General features: G+C 41.9%; 1 protein-coding gene across 7 annotated transcripts; it reads right to left on the bottom strand.

Annotated features, from left to right (window-relative positions):
* Positions 1-1,362: 1,362 nt before the first annotated feature.
* Positions 1,363-15,967, bottom strand: lsm14aa (LSM14A mRNA processing body assembly factor a). Of its 7 annotated transcripts, none has more exons than XM_071461761.1 (10): positions 15,663-15,967; positions 13,110-13,273; positions 12,861-13,020; positions 10,569-10,778; positions 9,241-9,321; positions 8,520-8,702; positions 7,019-7,193; positions 6,882-6,920; positions 5,841-6,081; positions 1,363-5,309 (listed from the first exon to the last, which is right to left on the bottom strand). In XM_071461761.1, the coding sequence occupies exons 1-10, from the start codon at positions 15,781-15,783 to the stop codon at positions 5,286-5,288; spliced, it is 1,398 nt and encodes a 465-aa protein (XP_071317862.1). In that variant the 5' UTR covers positions 15,784-15,967; the 3' UTR covers positions 1,363-5,285. The 7 variants fall into 7 exon arrangements, with proteins under 7 accessions (XP_071317862.1, XP_071317871.1, XP_071317851.1 ...); XM_071461770.1 differs by having other exon boundaries at positions 8,520-8,699; XM_071461750.1 differs by lacking the exon at positions 9,241-9,321 and having other exon boundaries at positions 1,363-5,306; positions 10,440-10,778.
* Between the last annotated feature and the right edge of the window lie 1,506 nt (positions 15,968-17,473).

Genomic DNA, 17,473 nt, shown 5'->3' with positions numbered 1-17,473 from the left:
CTAGCCCCGCCCACCTCCTCACAGCCTCTGATGCGGGGCTGGATGGGGGTACGGAAGGAGAGTGGTGCCAAACCCTCAGAGCGGCCTGTGCTCCTGCCCAGGGCTGCACACCTGAGCTCGGCATCACACCCAACCTGCAGCTACCTTCAGCTCTGGACCCGCGGTACAGAACCAGAACTGAGCTGCAGGCTGGTCAGTGTGAAACTGGGTTTCAGGTTTGACGAGATCCAGCAAAGCGACTTCAGGTAGATTAATTGTTTCACTGCCACAAGGTGAGCAGGAAACAGGTACTTCAGTGTTCGTGGTTACTGAAAAATAAACAGTGGAAGCTGCTGTTGTGATGCTCAGATGCTCTTCGCAGGGTTTCCACTGGAAAAGGTCTATTCCACAACTATGACTCTATTTGATCATTTAACTTTAATTTGACATAATTTACTAAATGATCTGCTTTTAACTAAAACCATCACAAACAGAAACTACAGATGTTTTATAGATTGTGAGTTCCTGGTTCCTTGTCAGACGTTTCCATCCTGCCCTCAGGCTCTGACTCCGGTCATTCAGGTTTCACTGATTTAAATCTGAACAGATTTGCTGAGTGGGGTCAAAGCGACACTGAATCCCTTCAGGCCCCTGGATCTCTCGTCTCTTCCACACACTGAGCCGAGGACCAGCTCAGAGGAGACGGAGGCCGACACAAACTTAATGAACAACTGTTTATTCTTTGCTCTCAAAAACAGCTGAGTTCACTGAGGCCCGAGGAGGAGGACGCCACGCTGGGCTCAAAGACAAAACCTGTGGCTGCGACTCCAGACTTAGAGGAAGCCAGAGGCCTCGGCCCGCCTCCTCTCCACTTCCTGATGCTCAAACCGCCACCTCTCAGTCACTGCATCAACAACCTGGGCCGATTCATCACAGCTCGTTTTCCACCAAACTCAGTGGCGCCTGACAAACACGAGCATCATATAGTGTTGTGTCTATTTTTATACAACACCAGTCAAAACTGACGTGAGGAACTAAAGAGCTTCCTTTAAATACTGAGACTTAGTGTTACACAGTGGCCCTGGAGCCTGAAGGGCCTCTGAGGGTCTGGGCCCTGGATGGTAATCCAGCCCTGCCTGAGGCTTCTGTTAGGTTTGACTCGTTTCAACAGAAGTCCTGTTAACAGACTTTAAATTTAGTCCTATGTTGCACCTGAAGAGTTGAGAACCACTGCTGTCATCAAACCAAACCCACTGAACAACCGTCTGAAATGTTTGGGGAAAACAAATAAGACAGAGACTTCTGTCCTGAGAAACCTTCATACACCTGATGATCAGGTGTGATTTAATGGGCCAACAATGACTGGAGACATGAAGCCTGAAGTGAAGAACAATGCTCATTTATTATCAATTAGATCAATTAAAGCCAGTGGAAATGTATCAGTTTAAATGATGCATTATGAAAACTAAAGTAAAATATACAAATCATAAATATTCCCATTCCCTGTGTTTAAATGATGAATTATTCCATTTTAAAATGGATTTGTAAAATCAATTCAACAAGAGGTTTAAGTCACCCGTCGGCTGCTTTTACACATTGTCATTATTTTAATGTAAGAAATGAGATGAAGAAATGTGTTGTTGCCCTTTAAAAGTGACTCATCACCACTTTCTAATGTGTCATTAAAATAAATGATTTTTATAAATGTTTCATTTGTTTTATACTGCATCATTTAAATGGTAATTTCATTCAGCACTTTGTGTGTATTTTTAAACACTGTAAATTCCTGTAAACACCACATCTGTCTGCAGCTGGACGCAGGTTTTCTCAAAGCTCTGATGTTTTCAGAGCCTCAATGCAAAGGAAACATATTGAACTCCATCTATTCATCAGTGAGATTTTCATGTGCACTTCAGTTCAACAACAGTGTAAAATACCCAACAACAAAGTGTCTGATCTTTGATGTCAGCAGTTATTCTCGAGCATTAAGGTGAATCAAGAAAAAATAATGTTCTCTACGTTTCCTGAGCACTGGTGAGGAACTTTAAAGGTAGCTTTGCTTGTCAGGCGACATCTTCAGGATACTTTTCAATGAAACTGAGAGACTTTGCAGGAACAGACCTGGGTCAATAAAGATCTTCATTTAACTTTTGTACATTTTAACTGCTCGACGTCCCACAGAGGAAAATGATTCTTCTTTTTCTGATGGAAAATAGATGAAGCTGTTTCTGTTGATAAGGTTTGATCCAATATTCCTGAAATCCATTTTAATCAAGTTTTTTTCTATTCATGTGACATTACAGAGACTTTTCTAACAGAATACAATCTCAGAAAACAGCACTTCACCAACTTTATGACCAACTTTCTTCACAAAGTGCAATTCTTTACATTTCCTGCCAAATCATGTGGACTTAGTAAGTGCCAGATTATTCAGTCATAATTCATCAGACCCGATTCCTTCCAAACCTCAAAAATAAGTATGAATATTGCTAAGAAACTATGTTGCTACACCCAGACAGCTAGCTAGTTTTTCTAGTCTTTTATTGTGTAGTTGCCCTCACATCCTGTAGCTCCAGCGGGCTGTCGACCAGCATGCAGTGCTGCGGGACAGTTAGTGGCTTCAGGGAGATTTTACTGTGACAAGTGGATAAAATGAGACCAGTTGCAGCCTGTGGCTTGTGTTGTAATCAAAAGAAGCTAAATTAAGAACAGTATTAATTAGTGTGTTTCATATGAATGAGTAATAATATCTTAGAAAAGTGCAATCACCTTCTTCTATGAAAGATTTAAAATGGCTAAATGACAACAAATCAGTCAAAGCTCCACCCAGTCTAAAGGTAGATGTCCATGTGTTTGTGATTATAAAGCAGGTCTAGGTTCTATATTAATACTGTGAAAGTATCAAAGCCTCAGTCCACAGAGAAATGCACACAGCCTGTATTCAGAAACTGAGCCTTAAAACCAGCCGTCAGGACTTCTGGAACTTTGTGATGTCACAACAAAGCAGTCACCGCCCTCAGCCACGCCCCAAGCCCCGCCCACCTGGACCCACCATCCAACCTTACAGGATTTGGTTTCTCTGAGTGTTTACCTGAAATCTGCTATATTTTTATTGGCTCACTCAGAAAACAGTGAGCCAATCAGAAGAGAGACTCAGATCCTCTCCTCTGATTGGCTCACTGACCTGTTGTTACTAGAGCTCCAGAGAGAAGCCTGAGAGAGGAGATGTAAAACTACACTGAGATGGTTTTTGGTTCTTAAACTACAGATATATCTTCTGATGGAGATCAACACTTCAGATAAAACAGACCTTTAAATAAATGAAGTGAAATACACATAAGGTGTATTTCTTGTTATGTCTGCATTTAATGTGATAAATATGATAAATGACAATATGTCTTTAATGAGTGAAAGAATTGTTTTTCCATCGTGACATGAATTTTCCTTCGAGAAATAAAAACACAGGAAATAAATGAAATAAATGGAATAAATCACTGGTGCTGGACACTGAAATGCAGTAAACCTCTTCACTTTATTCATTTCAACATTACAGCGTCACTTAAAACTTTCTCTTTGTGGTGCAGTTATTTAGTTTTTCCTTCCGTCTCGCGACAGTTTATTTAGAATTGACTGACAGGTGCTGCCCTCTGCTGGACAACACTGAGCTGTGAACACCTCTTCAGTGTCGTCTGTCATTTGATGGGATTTTTATGTCAAAATGAAACAATTTATTCAGTTATTAGTGACAAAAAGATCATTAATGTCCTTTTAACACGTTTTTATTACTATGACACATTAATTAAATGCAGACATAAAAAGGAAATACAACAGTGTCCCTGAACCCAGGTATGGGTGCTGGCTGCATTAATCTATTATTTTCATTATTAATGTGCTAATTATTTTTTCAATGAATTGATGAATTATTTAGTCTATGAAAAGTCAAAATAAAAATGCCCATCACAACGCGACGTCTTCAAACGTGCAAAAATATTTTGTTTACAGTGACAGACAAAGAAAAGCCTTGTTTCACTATTTCTGCCTGAAAATTATTGTTAAAATAGTTGTCAATTATTTTTCTGTCCAGGTCTATAACAACGTGCATCCTATTTCACTTCATCTGAACTGTTTGAGTGTAGATGTGTTAAATCTTCCACGCTCATCTGCTGTAAGATAAAAGCTAGTAAGATCTTCACCCTCGTCTGTGTAGATTAAACTGATTCAACTCTAACTGAAACCTCAAAGCTCGAGTCACACAAGCACCAGCAGCCCATGAATAAAGAAAACCACAGAAACGACAGAAAAGAAACAGACTGAAGTTTGACCTATGATCCACCTGCACCCAGACTGAGTTGCTGGGAGTAAAAACTACCACAAAAACCAGTAGAGTACATGTGTTGGCAGCTACCAGCTGCGTCCTACACTAATGTTAGAACACAGTGAGGAAAGTAGAGCTGCAGCTAACGATTATTCTCCTCATCAATAAATCGATTAATCGTTCGGTCTATAAACAACCCAGAAATATTCTGTTCAGAAGAAAAACATTTAACAACCTGGAACCAAAAGGTTTTGGTCATTTTCTCTTTTGAAAACGACTCAATGATAAATCGATTGTGAAAACAGCTGCAGGTTAATTTTCTTTCAGCTCTAGAGGAAACATGTTCAGCAACATCAAACCTACAGAAGTTAACACTTTATAATCAACTGGAGAAAACAAAAACAGAAGTTGAGAAGAGGTTTGAGGTGAGAAGCACTGCGACTGAGGACAGGTGGGAGGGGTGTGACAGTGAGCGGGCTGACTAGATAATGAATGAAAGTCTGTGTAGTAGTAGAAAAATACATGTTAGAAAGGTGAGACTGACCCTGTGGCCTTTTGGTGCTGAAGTTACAGAATTACAGGAGAAACTGAACCCACCTCCCCAAATAAAACTTTGTCAGTGAGCATCACAGTAACTCATGTGGACGACCCTCAGCTAACAAAATATTATCAAATACAGGTTTAGGAAAAGGGCCGGAGGAGAATTCATCCTCTGAAATATGACATTACACATAATTATTTCAGCCACCAGGAAATTATTCGGTAAAGATCTAGAATCTTTTTTCAATGGTTTTTGTGATAAACTGCGTCGTCGTTTTTTCCATTGTTGAAAGATATGGAAAGTTAAAGTTGCATTTAAGCAGTCTACCCCAGTGCTGGTGACAAATATACAACTATTGGACAATCTCCATTATTTTAGTCGACAACACTTTGTTTTCCTTTCATGTGTGAAGAAGTTCCACCTTTGTGTAGAATCTTCCTCCCATCGCCATCACGCAGCCACTTTGTTGTCCTTCTGGAACAAACAGGGAAAAGGAAACCGAGGTTTACAACAGGATGAAATTAGAATGAAAACACGGAACTGTTTAATAAATGAAACCATGTTCACCAAGCAGGTGAAACGTGCAGGCAGAAAGGCATTAAAGGCGCGTGGCTGACGGAGCATTTGTTCTGGTCTGAGATGCTGGTGGTCTAGTGGCAGTGAAAATCATTTACAGAACCTTAAAAGAACCTTTTACCATTAAAAAATAAATAAAATAAACCAATGTTTTGAGCAGTAAATCAATTAATCAACTCACAATTAATCCTCATAATTTTTTTTAAATCAGACAAAATTCAGATTTACTGCTTCTCAAATTTCAGGAGGCAAGACGACACCAGCAGGGTTTGTAAAATGTTGATATGTCGATGAAACATAAAAACATGTATGAAGTATCTGTTTGAGGTGAGAGTCAAACTTGCTCAAACTGCCTCTGATCCATCTTGTAATGTTGTGATACTCGATATGAAAATAAAATTAAAACAGAAACATTAAACCAACTTTTACCCTGTATGCTGATAAGTCGGCAAACTCCCGGCCGGCCTGGTTTCCTCTGTACCCTCCCCTGAAGCCGCCGCCTCCCTGTGGTGGTCCGAAGGACCCTCGGCTGGCCGGACGCCCCCGACCTCCGCGGAAACCCATACCGCCACGTCCACGGTAACCTCCGCGGCCTCGGCTCTGACGCAGGGGGATACCGAATGTTTCAGCGTTCATCCTCCTCTCCTCCGCCCAGGTCTGCCTCCGCTCCCTGCAGGAGGAGCCACACAGAGGAGGTGAAGAGAAAAACCTTTAGATTTTCTATGTAGAGCTGCATCTCATCCTGTCCTCATCAGTCTGCTCCGTTCTGTATCTAAACTTTATTTGTATAGAACTTTTACAACAGGTTTAAAAAGTGCTTCATAGAGTTTAAAAAGAACAGTGGTGAAATCATGATGTAGAGATAAAAGACAACTTTAAACATTCAGATGATAAAAAACAATAAAAGCAGAATACATGAGTTGTAAAGAGATTTAAAAGAGGGAGCTCGTCTAATTCTCAACAGGAGATTATTCCAGTTGAGACGCCTCCCAGGAAACACAGTAAACGCTCCATGACCCTCTGTCTCCAGCCTCGTCCTCAGAACCAAGAGCAGCAGCTGATCTGCAGATCTGAGAGAGTAAGCAGGGACTTCGGGGTGAGAGGTCACTCATTACTGATGGACAGTGTGGACGAGAGCTCTCGGCAGAACTCCTGATTTGACTGATGGCAGATTTTATGATATTGCTAAAATGTTCCTTAAAATTCATGTGTGAATCAGACAGAACCAAACCACAGAGACTAAAGTTTCTTCCCCATTACCTCTGTTTCATTGTCTAACACCTGCCTGATGCCTGCCATGATGTTAATATGGTCGTATCCTGTCGGGTCGTATCCCGGCACCAGTCACATTATGGAAATATGAAGTTGACCAAGTCAGTTTATAAATGTAGTGACTGCATTTTGCTTCAGATCACATTGTACGGATGGAGACTGACTTTCACTAGAGGACTGAGTGACAGTAACACTTACCGTGGGAATCCTGAGACTCCAGACTTCTCATTTGCTTTCCTGAAGAAGAGAAAACAGATGTCACAGTGAGGTCACTGAGAGAGACGTGGTCACACTGAGGTCACGTCTCCGTCTGTCTCTGCGTGGCCGACTTGTACCTGGTGTCGTCACAGGAGATATTATCGAAGAAGGACTTGGACTTGTCGTAGTAGCAGTTGGGGCCGAGCGGGTCACACTCATCGTCGGCGTTGCCCTCGCTGTTCTGAGTTTCCACACCAGAGTCGCCTTTATCCTCGCCGTTCACCGTTTTCTCTGACTTCTCAGTCTTCTCGTCTGAGCGAGAAGAGAATCAACAGTCACGTGAGAGGATTAACTCTGGGGTTACCATAGTGACAGACAATAAACATACTCAACTGTAAAATGCTGCTTTCACATTGCGGCGTCAATAATAATAATAATAATAATAATTATATATATATATATATATATATATATATATATATATATATATATATATTTATATTTATTAAGGCTGTCAAAGTTAACGCGTTAACGTAACATGCCTTTAACGGGAGTAATTTTTTTAACGTGATTAACGCTTTTGACATTTGAACCTCGGGCCACTCCGTAGCTCGGGAAATCAGGAAGCAATGCCGTCGTGAGCAGTAATGGATTATTATTAACATTATAGTATAATGTTACAGTTAGTAAATTGGTATGCCCATCTGTAATTTTTTTGTTGGGCTTTTGTTTTAGTTTATTTCAGCATCTTGTTTTACAATGCAGTTTGCACATGTTAGTTACTTGAACTGAGAGTATTTCTCATTGTAGCAATAAATAAACATGATTTTTTTGCATCAAGCAAGCATTTGTTTATTCTCATGTTGAGTATTACAATTTTTTGAAAAAAAATCAGTTTAAGGTACATTTAGAACAGATTAAAAATATGCGATTAATCATGATTAACTATGATCACTCATGCGATTAATCGTGATTAAATATTTTAATCGATTGACAGCCCTAATATATATAAGATATTCTTTACACAGAGAAGTGTGACAGCAGCAAAGTATAAAAAAGAAACTGCAAAACATCGAATATTAAATACATGAGAAGACAAATAGAAAATAATAAATAATAACAACATATGTACAAGTCAGAAATTTCAATATAGCAGCAGATAATACTGCACAGGTCCATCTAATAAAACATAACAGTGGCCATTTTTCTGAATTATGAAAACTTTTACTCTGATTCTTTAGTTTCATTTAATTAATCCTTTAACACCGGAGCCTCAGAATGTCCGCCTGGTGAAATTACCGTAATGACACCTATATGCCTAAAGCGCAAGGTCTTAGCTTTCAGAAACCGTTGGAATTTTCCGATTGCTCAAACCGTGACAGAGTTACGGTAATCCAAAGTGTGCCTGCGCAAATGTGTCGTCGACGACACACTCATTTTTAAAGGGTTAATACAGTTGGTTTAATCTATTACGATGATCTTTTATTAGTTTTGGATGTAAACAATAAGATTAAATGCATTTTCCTCTCAGTTGTAGAGGAGTAACAGTATCCAGTATAGTAGCATAAATGTACATAAAGTACTTCAGATGTTTACAGTACTCACTACTGTACTTTAACTTGGTAGAAAAAATATCACCTTTCAACTTGAGCTTGCTCTGGAACTCTCTGTCGATCTCCTCCTTGTTGAACTGGGCGTTGGCGCTTTCAAAATCAAAGTCCTTCTCAAACTTCATGGGTCCGTCTCGGCGAACGTTGAAGCGCCCTCGGCCGCGGTGCCCGCCCCCTCGCCCACGGCGGTTAGCCGGTGCACCAGCAGCTGCTGAATTACAGAAGAAAAGACTCAGTCATCACGGTGAGCAGGTTTGAACAGGAGCAGCAGAACGAAACCAGCAAAAATAAAAAATAAAAATCACATGGCAACACATGAGGAGTAAACCAATGCAAACACCCACTATGGTGCAGGAGGTCTCAGTCTTTCAGAATGAGTTAGCAAAGAGCCAAGTGCTGTGAAACGACAGCTTGGCTGTAGCTTAATACGAGTCCATCACAGAAATAAACATCAAACATGGAGGAAATGCAGTAAATCACACCACAGGGAGCATTCTCCAGCGTCTGAGCCTGAAAACCAGGAGACGAGCGTCTTCGCCTCAAATCCATTGACATGAACAGCATGTCAATCTGCACACACGTTCACCAGCAAAGAAAACACATCACAGAGGGATGGTCGGGTTCGAGCGGCTGCAGAGGATGAGTGTACGGGCTCCACTGCCCAAAAGGAAAGCTTGACAGGCATGCAGAGTCTGAATGGGCTGTTGAGGATGGATTGAGAGCCAGAGGGGATGGGGGCGGGGCTTAACCTGTGGAACGTTTACTGGTATCCCTGCCTTCCCCTCGCGGATGCTCAGACTCTGGTTTGGGGACTTTCTGGACGTCTGTGCCTGGAACAGCAGAGTCTTTTAGTCTCCACAACAACGTCACAGTCAAGAGAAAACAGCCCTGGTGGCTCTACTCCTCCTACCTTCACACAACGCTGTCAAAAGTGGGACCTCTGGAACAAAACGTTAACAAATCACAGTGGGAATTATTCTTTACTATGAGACTATGGAGTCACATCTGTGCCTCATTCTGAAGCTTGGTGCGGGACAGGGTGAGCACAGAGTTCCTGCAAGCACATTAATATGAATAGATGTATCAACACTAATCTCCTGATTGATTCAGTCACATTAGATAAAGATCACCCAGAATTCATCCTGGAAACTTCAGTCTTTCCTTCATTCATCCATTGAGAAGTTCTGCTGTATACTTCAATATAAAACTGTGAATCAGCTCAAATGCAAAACATCAATATTATTTATCTGTATTATTTAGAACTGAGTGTGAAAAACAGGTGAGCAGGAATAAAACCTGCATATTAAAAAATAACCTGTCCCATGCAGCTACTCATGGTCAGTAACAGATGCTTCAGCTGCCACTGACTCATCTGCAGTGTATTGACATCAGCCTCACATCTGCAGACAGATGTTCAGACTGAACAGAGTCCACACACCGTTTCCTCCACTTCCACGGCCTCAGGTCTCAGAGTCCAGAGTGAGAGCCTCCACCTGCAGCAGGTCCACTCTGTGATTATTTACTGATGGACGAGTGTGGTTCAGTCAGACCCAGTTCCTGCTCCTCTGCTGCCTCACCTGGGCTGCAGCAGCAGGTGAGTCTTCAGATGAGTTGTGGTTGTTTATTGTCAACAGTGACGAACCCAGAATATTCCACACAGCTTTAACCACTGCCGTCCTCCTCCATTTTACTGATCAACCTACTTTACTTCTAATCGGTGTTACGCAGGTGCAGATTATTTTTATTGAGGACGGCTGGTTTTTATTTGCTCATGTTAAATTATTCTTTGCATGATCATTGCGCCTATACAAAGTGCAATTTATGTGTTTGCAAGAATCTTTGTGTTCGAACTGTCCCACAGCGCTCAGGGATGAGGCACAAATAAAACTGCACATGTTACAACAGCACAGATCAGACCAGTGTGCTGGTCTCTGGCCTGAGGTCTCACCTGAGTGGCTAAAGATAGAGTGGGTAAGCCCTGCAGAGGGAGCCCTATCTACAGCAGTGATGTGAGAGGCAGAGATGGTTCGAGGTGCAGACCAACCCTGGCTGCTGCGGCCTCCCCTGACAGTCTCACCCCTCCTTGCATCCACGCCATCCTGGTGCTGGACCTTCTGACTGCTTTGCCCGGTGGTAGGTGGCGCCGCGCGGCCGTGGGTGGGGCTCCTACGTCCCAGGCCGGGGGCTGGCGCTGTGGTGGCGCCGGTCGGGGCCGACGGAGCCGTCTGGATCACCTGCTCCAGGGTGGGGCTTTTCCTCAAGGGGTCCAGGCTGGGGCTGCTGCGGCCTGGACGAAAACCAGGACAGAGATCAGGGTTAGTGGTACAAACTGATCAGTCCATCGATCAGCTGAGCATTAGTGTGCATTGATCAGACCACCAACAGCACCCAGACAGAGGTCAGACATGCTGTTTAAAGAACAACAACTGGGCTCATTTCACACATACAAACTACACCAAGGAGCTTTCACACCCGAGCTGTTCAGTTCAAACTGACTCTGGACGTTTGGTTTGTTTGAGCTGTGTGACAACTGTCAATCAAACTCTGCTGCAGGTCACCTGATAAGGACGGTTCTCTCGTCAAGTTCCATCCAAACTTACTGCAGATTTTAATAAAGTTTCCAGAACCTATTATAAAGTAAAGTGAAGCCCCATGAGTCGACTGGTTGATGGAGATAAACAGCTGGTGGAGCTGAGTCTCTCAGTTATTTACTTTTCTGACTTTATGAAAAATATCATATCATGATATTCATTATTATCAAACATCGGCCCAAACCCATGTCTGTCAATCAACTAATCGATAAGTCGACTAAACTGTTCATGTTGAGCTACAGTTACAGCCATCTGCTGATCACGACCTGTTAATGAAGCCATCTCCTGATCTGTGTGTGTAGCAGATCATTTTGTAACCATGGTAACACGCGTGTTCAATCATCAGAATATGAAGTTAAAACCCGAGTGGCCCAGACTTCACATGTGACAGTTACTGTGAACGGTGCATTAACATGAAGCAGACTGTCATGGTCTGTTTGCTGCAGGGTGGTTTCTGGTTCAGCGCTGTCAGTTCCTCTGGGCCCATGTGGCTGGTGAAGCTGTCCAATCACAGCGTTACCTGAAAGCCAGAACCAGAACTGAAAACCAGCAGTGGCTCTTCTTCTCTTGGTCTGGACTGGATGAGCTGAACTACAGGTGTGAAAGCAGCCTCACAGTAAAGGGAGGTTTCCTGAAAATGACTCAGCTCACATCCAGGTCGCCTGAAGCCTACAGACACTGAACTGATTGAACAGGACGTGCAGGTTACAGAGGAGAACATGCAGTTAGGATTCTGAGAGTGAGAAAACTCCATCATATCAACACTCTCATTACTTTCTGTCAGAGCCAGAAGACAGAGAGAGTCTGACAGTTGAAACATGAGAAAAGACAGAAACGTGCTCTGTCAGAGCAAATCTGACTTCTCTAAGTGAAGTAGTGTTTTAACCCTCTGATGGAGTCAGAGGTGATTTAGTACCACCCGATGTGGGGGATCAACACAGATCTGCAAGAGCACTGCTGTGCTCGTGTCGCTCACAAAGGAGGGAACTGACCATCCTGTATGGAGGGAACAGCAGGAGGAGAGCACTGAGGGCAACGACACTCTCTGTTCCTTTAAATGCTCACGTGCAGCCCTGTGTACCAGCACAGTGTGAACCAGACTGTGTGAGATCTGAGGCTGTGCACATCGTCGTCTGTCCAATCCTGAGCTGAACTGAAGTCAGTGAATCTGATATCATTTCCCCATGATATTCTGCTTCATGCTATTGTGAAAATGAATATTTTCCATAATTATCTGCTCTGCTGTGGCTTCACAACACATTTTTAGAGAATAAGCTGTGAAGAACTTTACTTCCTGTTCAGGAGCAATGATCATCTTTCAGACTTCACACACTAGTGAGGTTGTATTAAAGTATCAGCTCCTGATACATTTAACACCATCAATAATGACTGTGCACTTGCTTTGCAGCTTGTACTATTAAATCCACCACTGCCTCAGTGAGGGTCACGTTCAGCTACAGTTTTATGTGTCAGACACTAAATTTAAAATCAATACTCTGTGATCGGCACAAACCCAGTCACAGCTACGTCTGCCTCTCTCTTACTGAAGCTCCTGTAGAGGAGGGAAGTGAAGGCCTCAACTGTGCAGAATCACACTGATGCCAGAAATCAATCCCTCCTCAGTTTCTGTGGCATGATTCATGTAGTACAAGAGCCACGGACAGACCCTGAACCCTTGGATATCATGCCCACCTGAGTCCCTGTGATAATTGTTTATCACAAAATGTCTTATACACGTTAACTTTTCCCACCACACTGGTCAAAGCTCATGTTCCTACCGACACCAACGGGTCCAAACTGAGGGGAAACCAGGGGGCTGGTGCTGAACTGGTTGTAAGCAGGAACTGGGGCCCGGTTGAAGAGTCCATAGGAACCAGCAGACTGGAAGGGGGTAGGGGCAGCGGCAGCAGAGGACGAGGAGCTGGAGCTCATGGATGACTGAGGACAACAGATGGTTAACGTTATACTGTGAACCACAAAAGCTTCAAATGTAAACGCTGCAGCCACAGTGTGTGGTGAGACTGTACCTGGACAATAGCAGGGTCCTGAGGAAGAGAGCATGTTGGTTTGGGCGGCTCACACACGGTCAGGTCCTTGATGTCGCTGCCTCTGAAGATGATGTACTCGAAGGTGTCATCTCGAGGGGGGATGGGTCTGTCGGTGGGGCGGTCCTCTGTTCCAAAGGAACGAACTGACGGGGAGGAAACAGCTTCCAGTCAGAACCACAGGATGATGAACAGGTTGGGACACGTCATCAGGATTCAACCAAGCACTGCTTCTATACATTTGATTTGATATTGCTGATTTTGAATTTAACTTCACTATTTCCACCAACAGCTTCTGATCCAAACTTTTGACTGAAAAAAAGATTATTTTAATTCATGATTGATAAGCTGATTATTTTCTCAATTCATCTGTTCATGTCTAGAAAATGTCAGGAAACAGTGAAAAAAAGTGTAGAACAGTACAACGCCACAACGATGAAGAAAAGGATCAAAAACTGGAAACAGTTTTATTTTGAAAATTAAACAAAAAAACAATTATTCAATTATCAAATAGTTGCTGGTTAACTTTCAGCTTATTTTGAGTTTTAGTTATTGATAACTGTACAGAGATGGACACTATTCTAAAGCTTTGTACTGTTTGAAAGGTGTGAATTAATGAAGCACAATGTATGTCTGTGCTCTGTTATACAGTTCCTTGATAATTTCATATTTATGTCAGTTTCTACATCTTTGTGCGTTCCGTTTATGATGTTAAAACACACACATTAATGTTCTTTCTTTCACATTAGTCTGTGCCAGGATTTGTGAAACTCATGATCTGAAAAACGCAGCAGAAACAAAACTGTAGCACTAATAGTTTTACAATAAGTTCATACAGACAGCAGTGTGGTATCTCCTGTATTTATCTACAGACAGTATATTCAGTGTAATTTCATCAGATGGTTTGGGTTAGGTTTGGTTTCTAGTCACAGGTTCAGTCCTACTTCTTGTGTCCGGCCAATTTAGAAATGTTCAAGTTCAGTCAGGGACCTGATTGAGAGATAATCATCAGTTACTTTGAAAACCCACAGACATCAGCTGATGACACCTCTACACACGTGGATATTGTCTTTGTTATCGTCTTATACTGTTAAATATTGTCAGGTGAATATTATAGTTTTGTCCTGTCGGTTGGACTAAAGCATTTCACCTTGAGCTCTGGGAAAGTGTGATGAGCATTTTTTACAATTTGGGATTTTTGCAGGTTCACAGTCTTTTACTACATGTTTCACAGTCATACTGACCACAGTATGAACGATGTCGCTGAAAACCAGTAGGATCTAGAACTGTTTACAAAGTGCATGGATTTATTGACATTTGCATTACATTATTTCCCACCTGTACCTGGACACACAGCAAGAAACAGATGAGTGGATGGATCAATCCATTTAAAGATTACTTAAAGGTCCACATACAAATTTGACATAAGATTAGAGGAATGGACACCAGAGGTGGATGTTCTCTAGACAGCTTCTCCTAAAAATCACAAACAAAAACCTTCTGTAACTAGCATGACTCGCTACGACAGACTAGAGAAACTAAAACCTTTGAAATGTAAGATTTAATCATCTTTGAAGGCTTTATTAGGGGAAACTGAAATCAGTGCTTTTGAAGATGTAAAGACCTGCAGATAGCAGGCAAGTGTGTGCCATTGTAAATACATAATATTGATAGATTACTGATAAATTGATATTGATAGATTGATCTAGAAAACAATCAGCAGTTTAATAAATAATGAAAACAAGAGCTGGTTGTATACCGGGTCTATATAAGCAGATTTACTGACCTCATGTATTTCAGTATTTTACAGTGGAGAAATATTATAAACTAATGGTTACCCACACCTCATGTACAGTGGCAGGTGCATCACTGTCACACCTGTGCTCATTACTTTACGTAAGCAGCAACTGAGGTTTCATTAATAGTTTGTCTTCATAATCTGTTGTTGAACAGGTGAGGTGAGTGCGCACTCAGTGACGTCACAGGTTCAGGCTGTCGGGCAGCAGGTGATGCAGCTTCGTTAGCAGGTGAAACCGACTGAAAACTATTGGTCAACATTATATGAACAATTTCTTTCTAGTTTGGATTTGGTGACATTTCAGTGCAGCGGACCGCCATGCTAACGTTAGCCGGCTCATGTTATATACACAAATTAATATTAATCTGCCCGTTTATATTGATATGTGATTTAAACAAAGCCGAATGCGGTCTTTAACACGCTGTTTTACTTTCGTAACGTTTCGGGTCTGCAGAGTCTGCGTCTGGCCGAAGTATCGCTGGAGTAAGTCTGACTGACGCATTTCACCGTGCCGCTTTGGCTGTTAGCATTTTAGCTTATGTTAGCGGGCTAACACTAGCCTCGAGGCTAAGATTATTAATCTGTTTTGGATAAAAACCTGCGGACTGATCACCACTATCCACCTGGAATTGAGTAATACTTTAACCCTTAATTATGAAGTGTGAACACAGGCTCTACACTCCGCAGTAACCGGTACAAGCGGGTGCTGCAGCAGTTCAAGCCGGGAGCAGCGTCACCTTTAGCCAGTGCGACGGTGGAGTTCTCGGTGTCGATGGTGTACAGGATCCCTTCGTAGCGGATCTCGGCCTTCGAAATGAGGCTGATTTTGCTGCCGAGGTAGGGCGTCCCGCCGCTCATGGTGTCTTCTACAGCTCGGCAGTTCTGACAGGGAAGAGAACGGGCGGTCCCTCCGAACCGTGTGGGCAGCAGTACCGGTTAAACACCAGACGTATCGGGTAGTGTTCCTCCTCGGGTTCGCTGTGCCCCGCTACAACATGGCCACCTCCTCCTCCATCGGATAGCTCTGAGCGCGGGGGCTGACGGGAACTCATAATCTCGCGGGGTTACGATCAGTCGTGAGGTCTAGATCCTTGTCAGGTAGAAGAGAAAACACTGTGACCGTGGAACATCACCTCCTGTGCCTCACTGTCCACAGACAGAGTTAGTGCTCAGTGGAGGAAGTCACTAAGTATATTTACTGCAATACTACTACAGTACTGAACATTCTGAGGTTCTTGTACTTTACACGTTTCCACTCCTACTTCACTGCTCTTCAGAATCAGCATCTGGTTTATTGCCAAGTAGGTTTTCACATATGAGGAATTAGCTTTGATGTTTTGGTGCATAACAATAAACACTGTAAGAAGAAAATGTATAAAGATAGGTAAAGCAAAAGCAAGCGTTTATATTACTGCACTATATTTATTCAATATGTTAAGTAAATTATGATGTATTATGTATTTATTACTAATCATTATATATGTTATTATTATATATTGGGTAAAGAAAAGACTCTTGGAGAAATTCACAAACTATCATCAACATCAATCAACATCTTAAATGCTGGACCTTTACTTAACAGAGTATTTCTACACTGTGGTATTAGTACTTAGTAAAAAAAACATGAAAGAGTTGTTTCACTACTGGATTTAAATCTTTCTTCATTACTTTACTCCACCATATTCACTTCACAGTTTTAGTTCCTTTTTTAGATGAATTTGTAAATAAAATTACGTGATAAGCTTATAAAACACAGAACATTAAAGATCAAACCTGTGGTTTCCTGCCTTTTTAACCTGTGATTCCTTACAAAAAGTTTTTAATGTTTCATGTTTGTGAGCTGTTATCGATTGCAGCAAAAGAAGATTCTGCCTCTAAACATCTCACATGATTTCATTTAAATAACTGAGGTCCAAAGATGCAAAATTATCCATTATTTCAGAAAAAAAGCTAGTTATATATGAGATAGTTAAAACCTGCTCCACCTTATACATTAATGCACATGCAGCAATAAAAATCTTTATTGTATCACTTCTACTTTTTGCACTATAAGTACAAATAGCTGATAATACTACTGTATTGAGACAGCAGGACTGGTTTTGTTTTTTTGTAGTGTGTGTGTATGCGTGTGTGTGTGTGTGCGTGCATGTGTCATCATGGCAAAACGTGGTCCTAGACACCTTCCTACTGTAGCAGGAGCTACCACAGAGGTGGTTCTGACCTTGGCAGGTCTCTGTCTGTCTGTCTTTGTCGCCACGACCTGCGACACACGGTCATAAACTCTGAGTGGGTTCAAAGGTGAGCGTGGTCTGATCCATGAATACTGACCACTGATGTAATATTGTAGTAGTAACTACTGAGTGCTGATGTAATAACGTAGTAATGACTACTACAATATTCTTAAAAAAATAATAATAAACTAGCAGCAGAAACGTGTCCTGCCACTGGGGAAAAGGTTTAGGTCTTCAACATAACATAAAAATACAATTTAAATACAATTTACAGAGGATAAAATATAAGAGTGAAAATAATACATAAGTAAGTAAAT

This window comes from Trachinotus anak, unplaced genomic scaffold, assembly GCF_046630095.1.
Source record: "Trachinotus anak isolate AG129_WGS33_773 ecotype Australia unplaced genomic scaffold, CSIRO_AGI_Tana_v1 ptg000002l, whole genome shotgun sequence".
Taxonomy (NCBI): domain Eukaryota; kingdom Metazoa; phylum Chordata; class Actinopteri; order Carangiformes; family Carangidae; genus Trachinotus; species Trachinotus anak.
The sequence above is the reverse complement of the archived record's forward strand: the minus strand, read 5'-3'. Positions and strand labels throughout refer to the sequence as shown.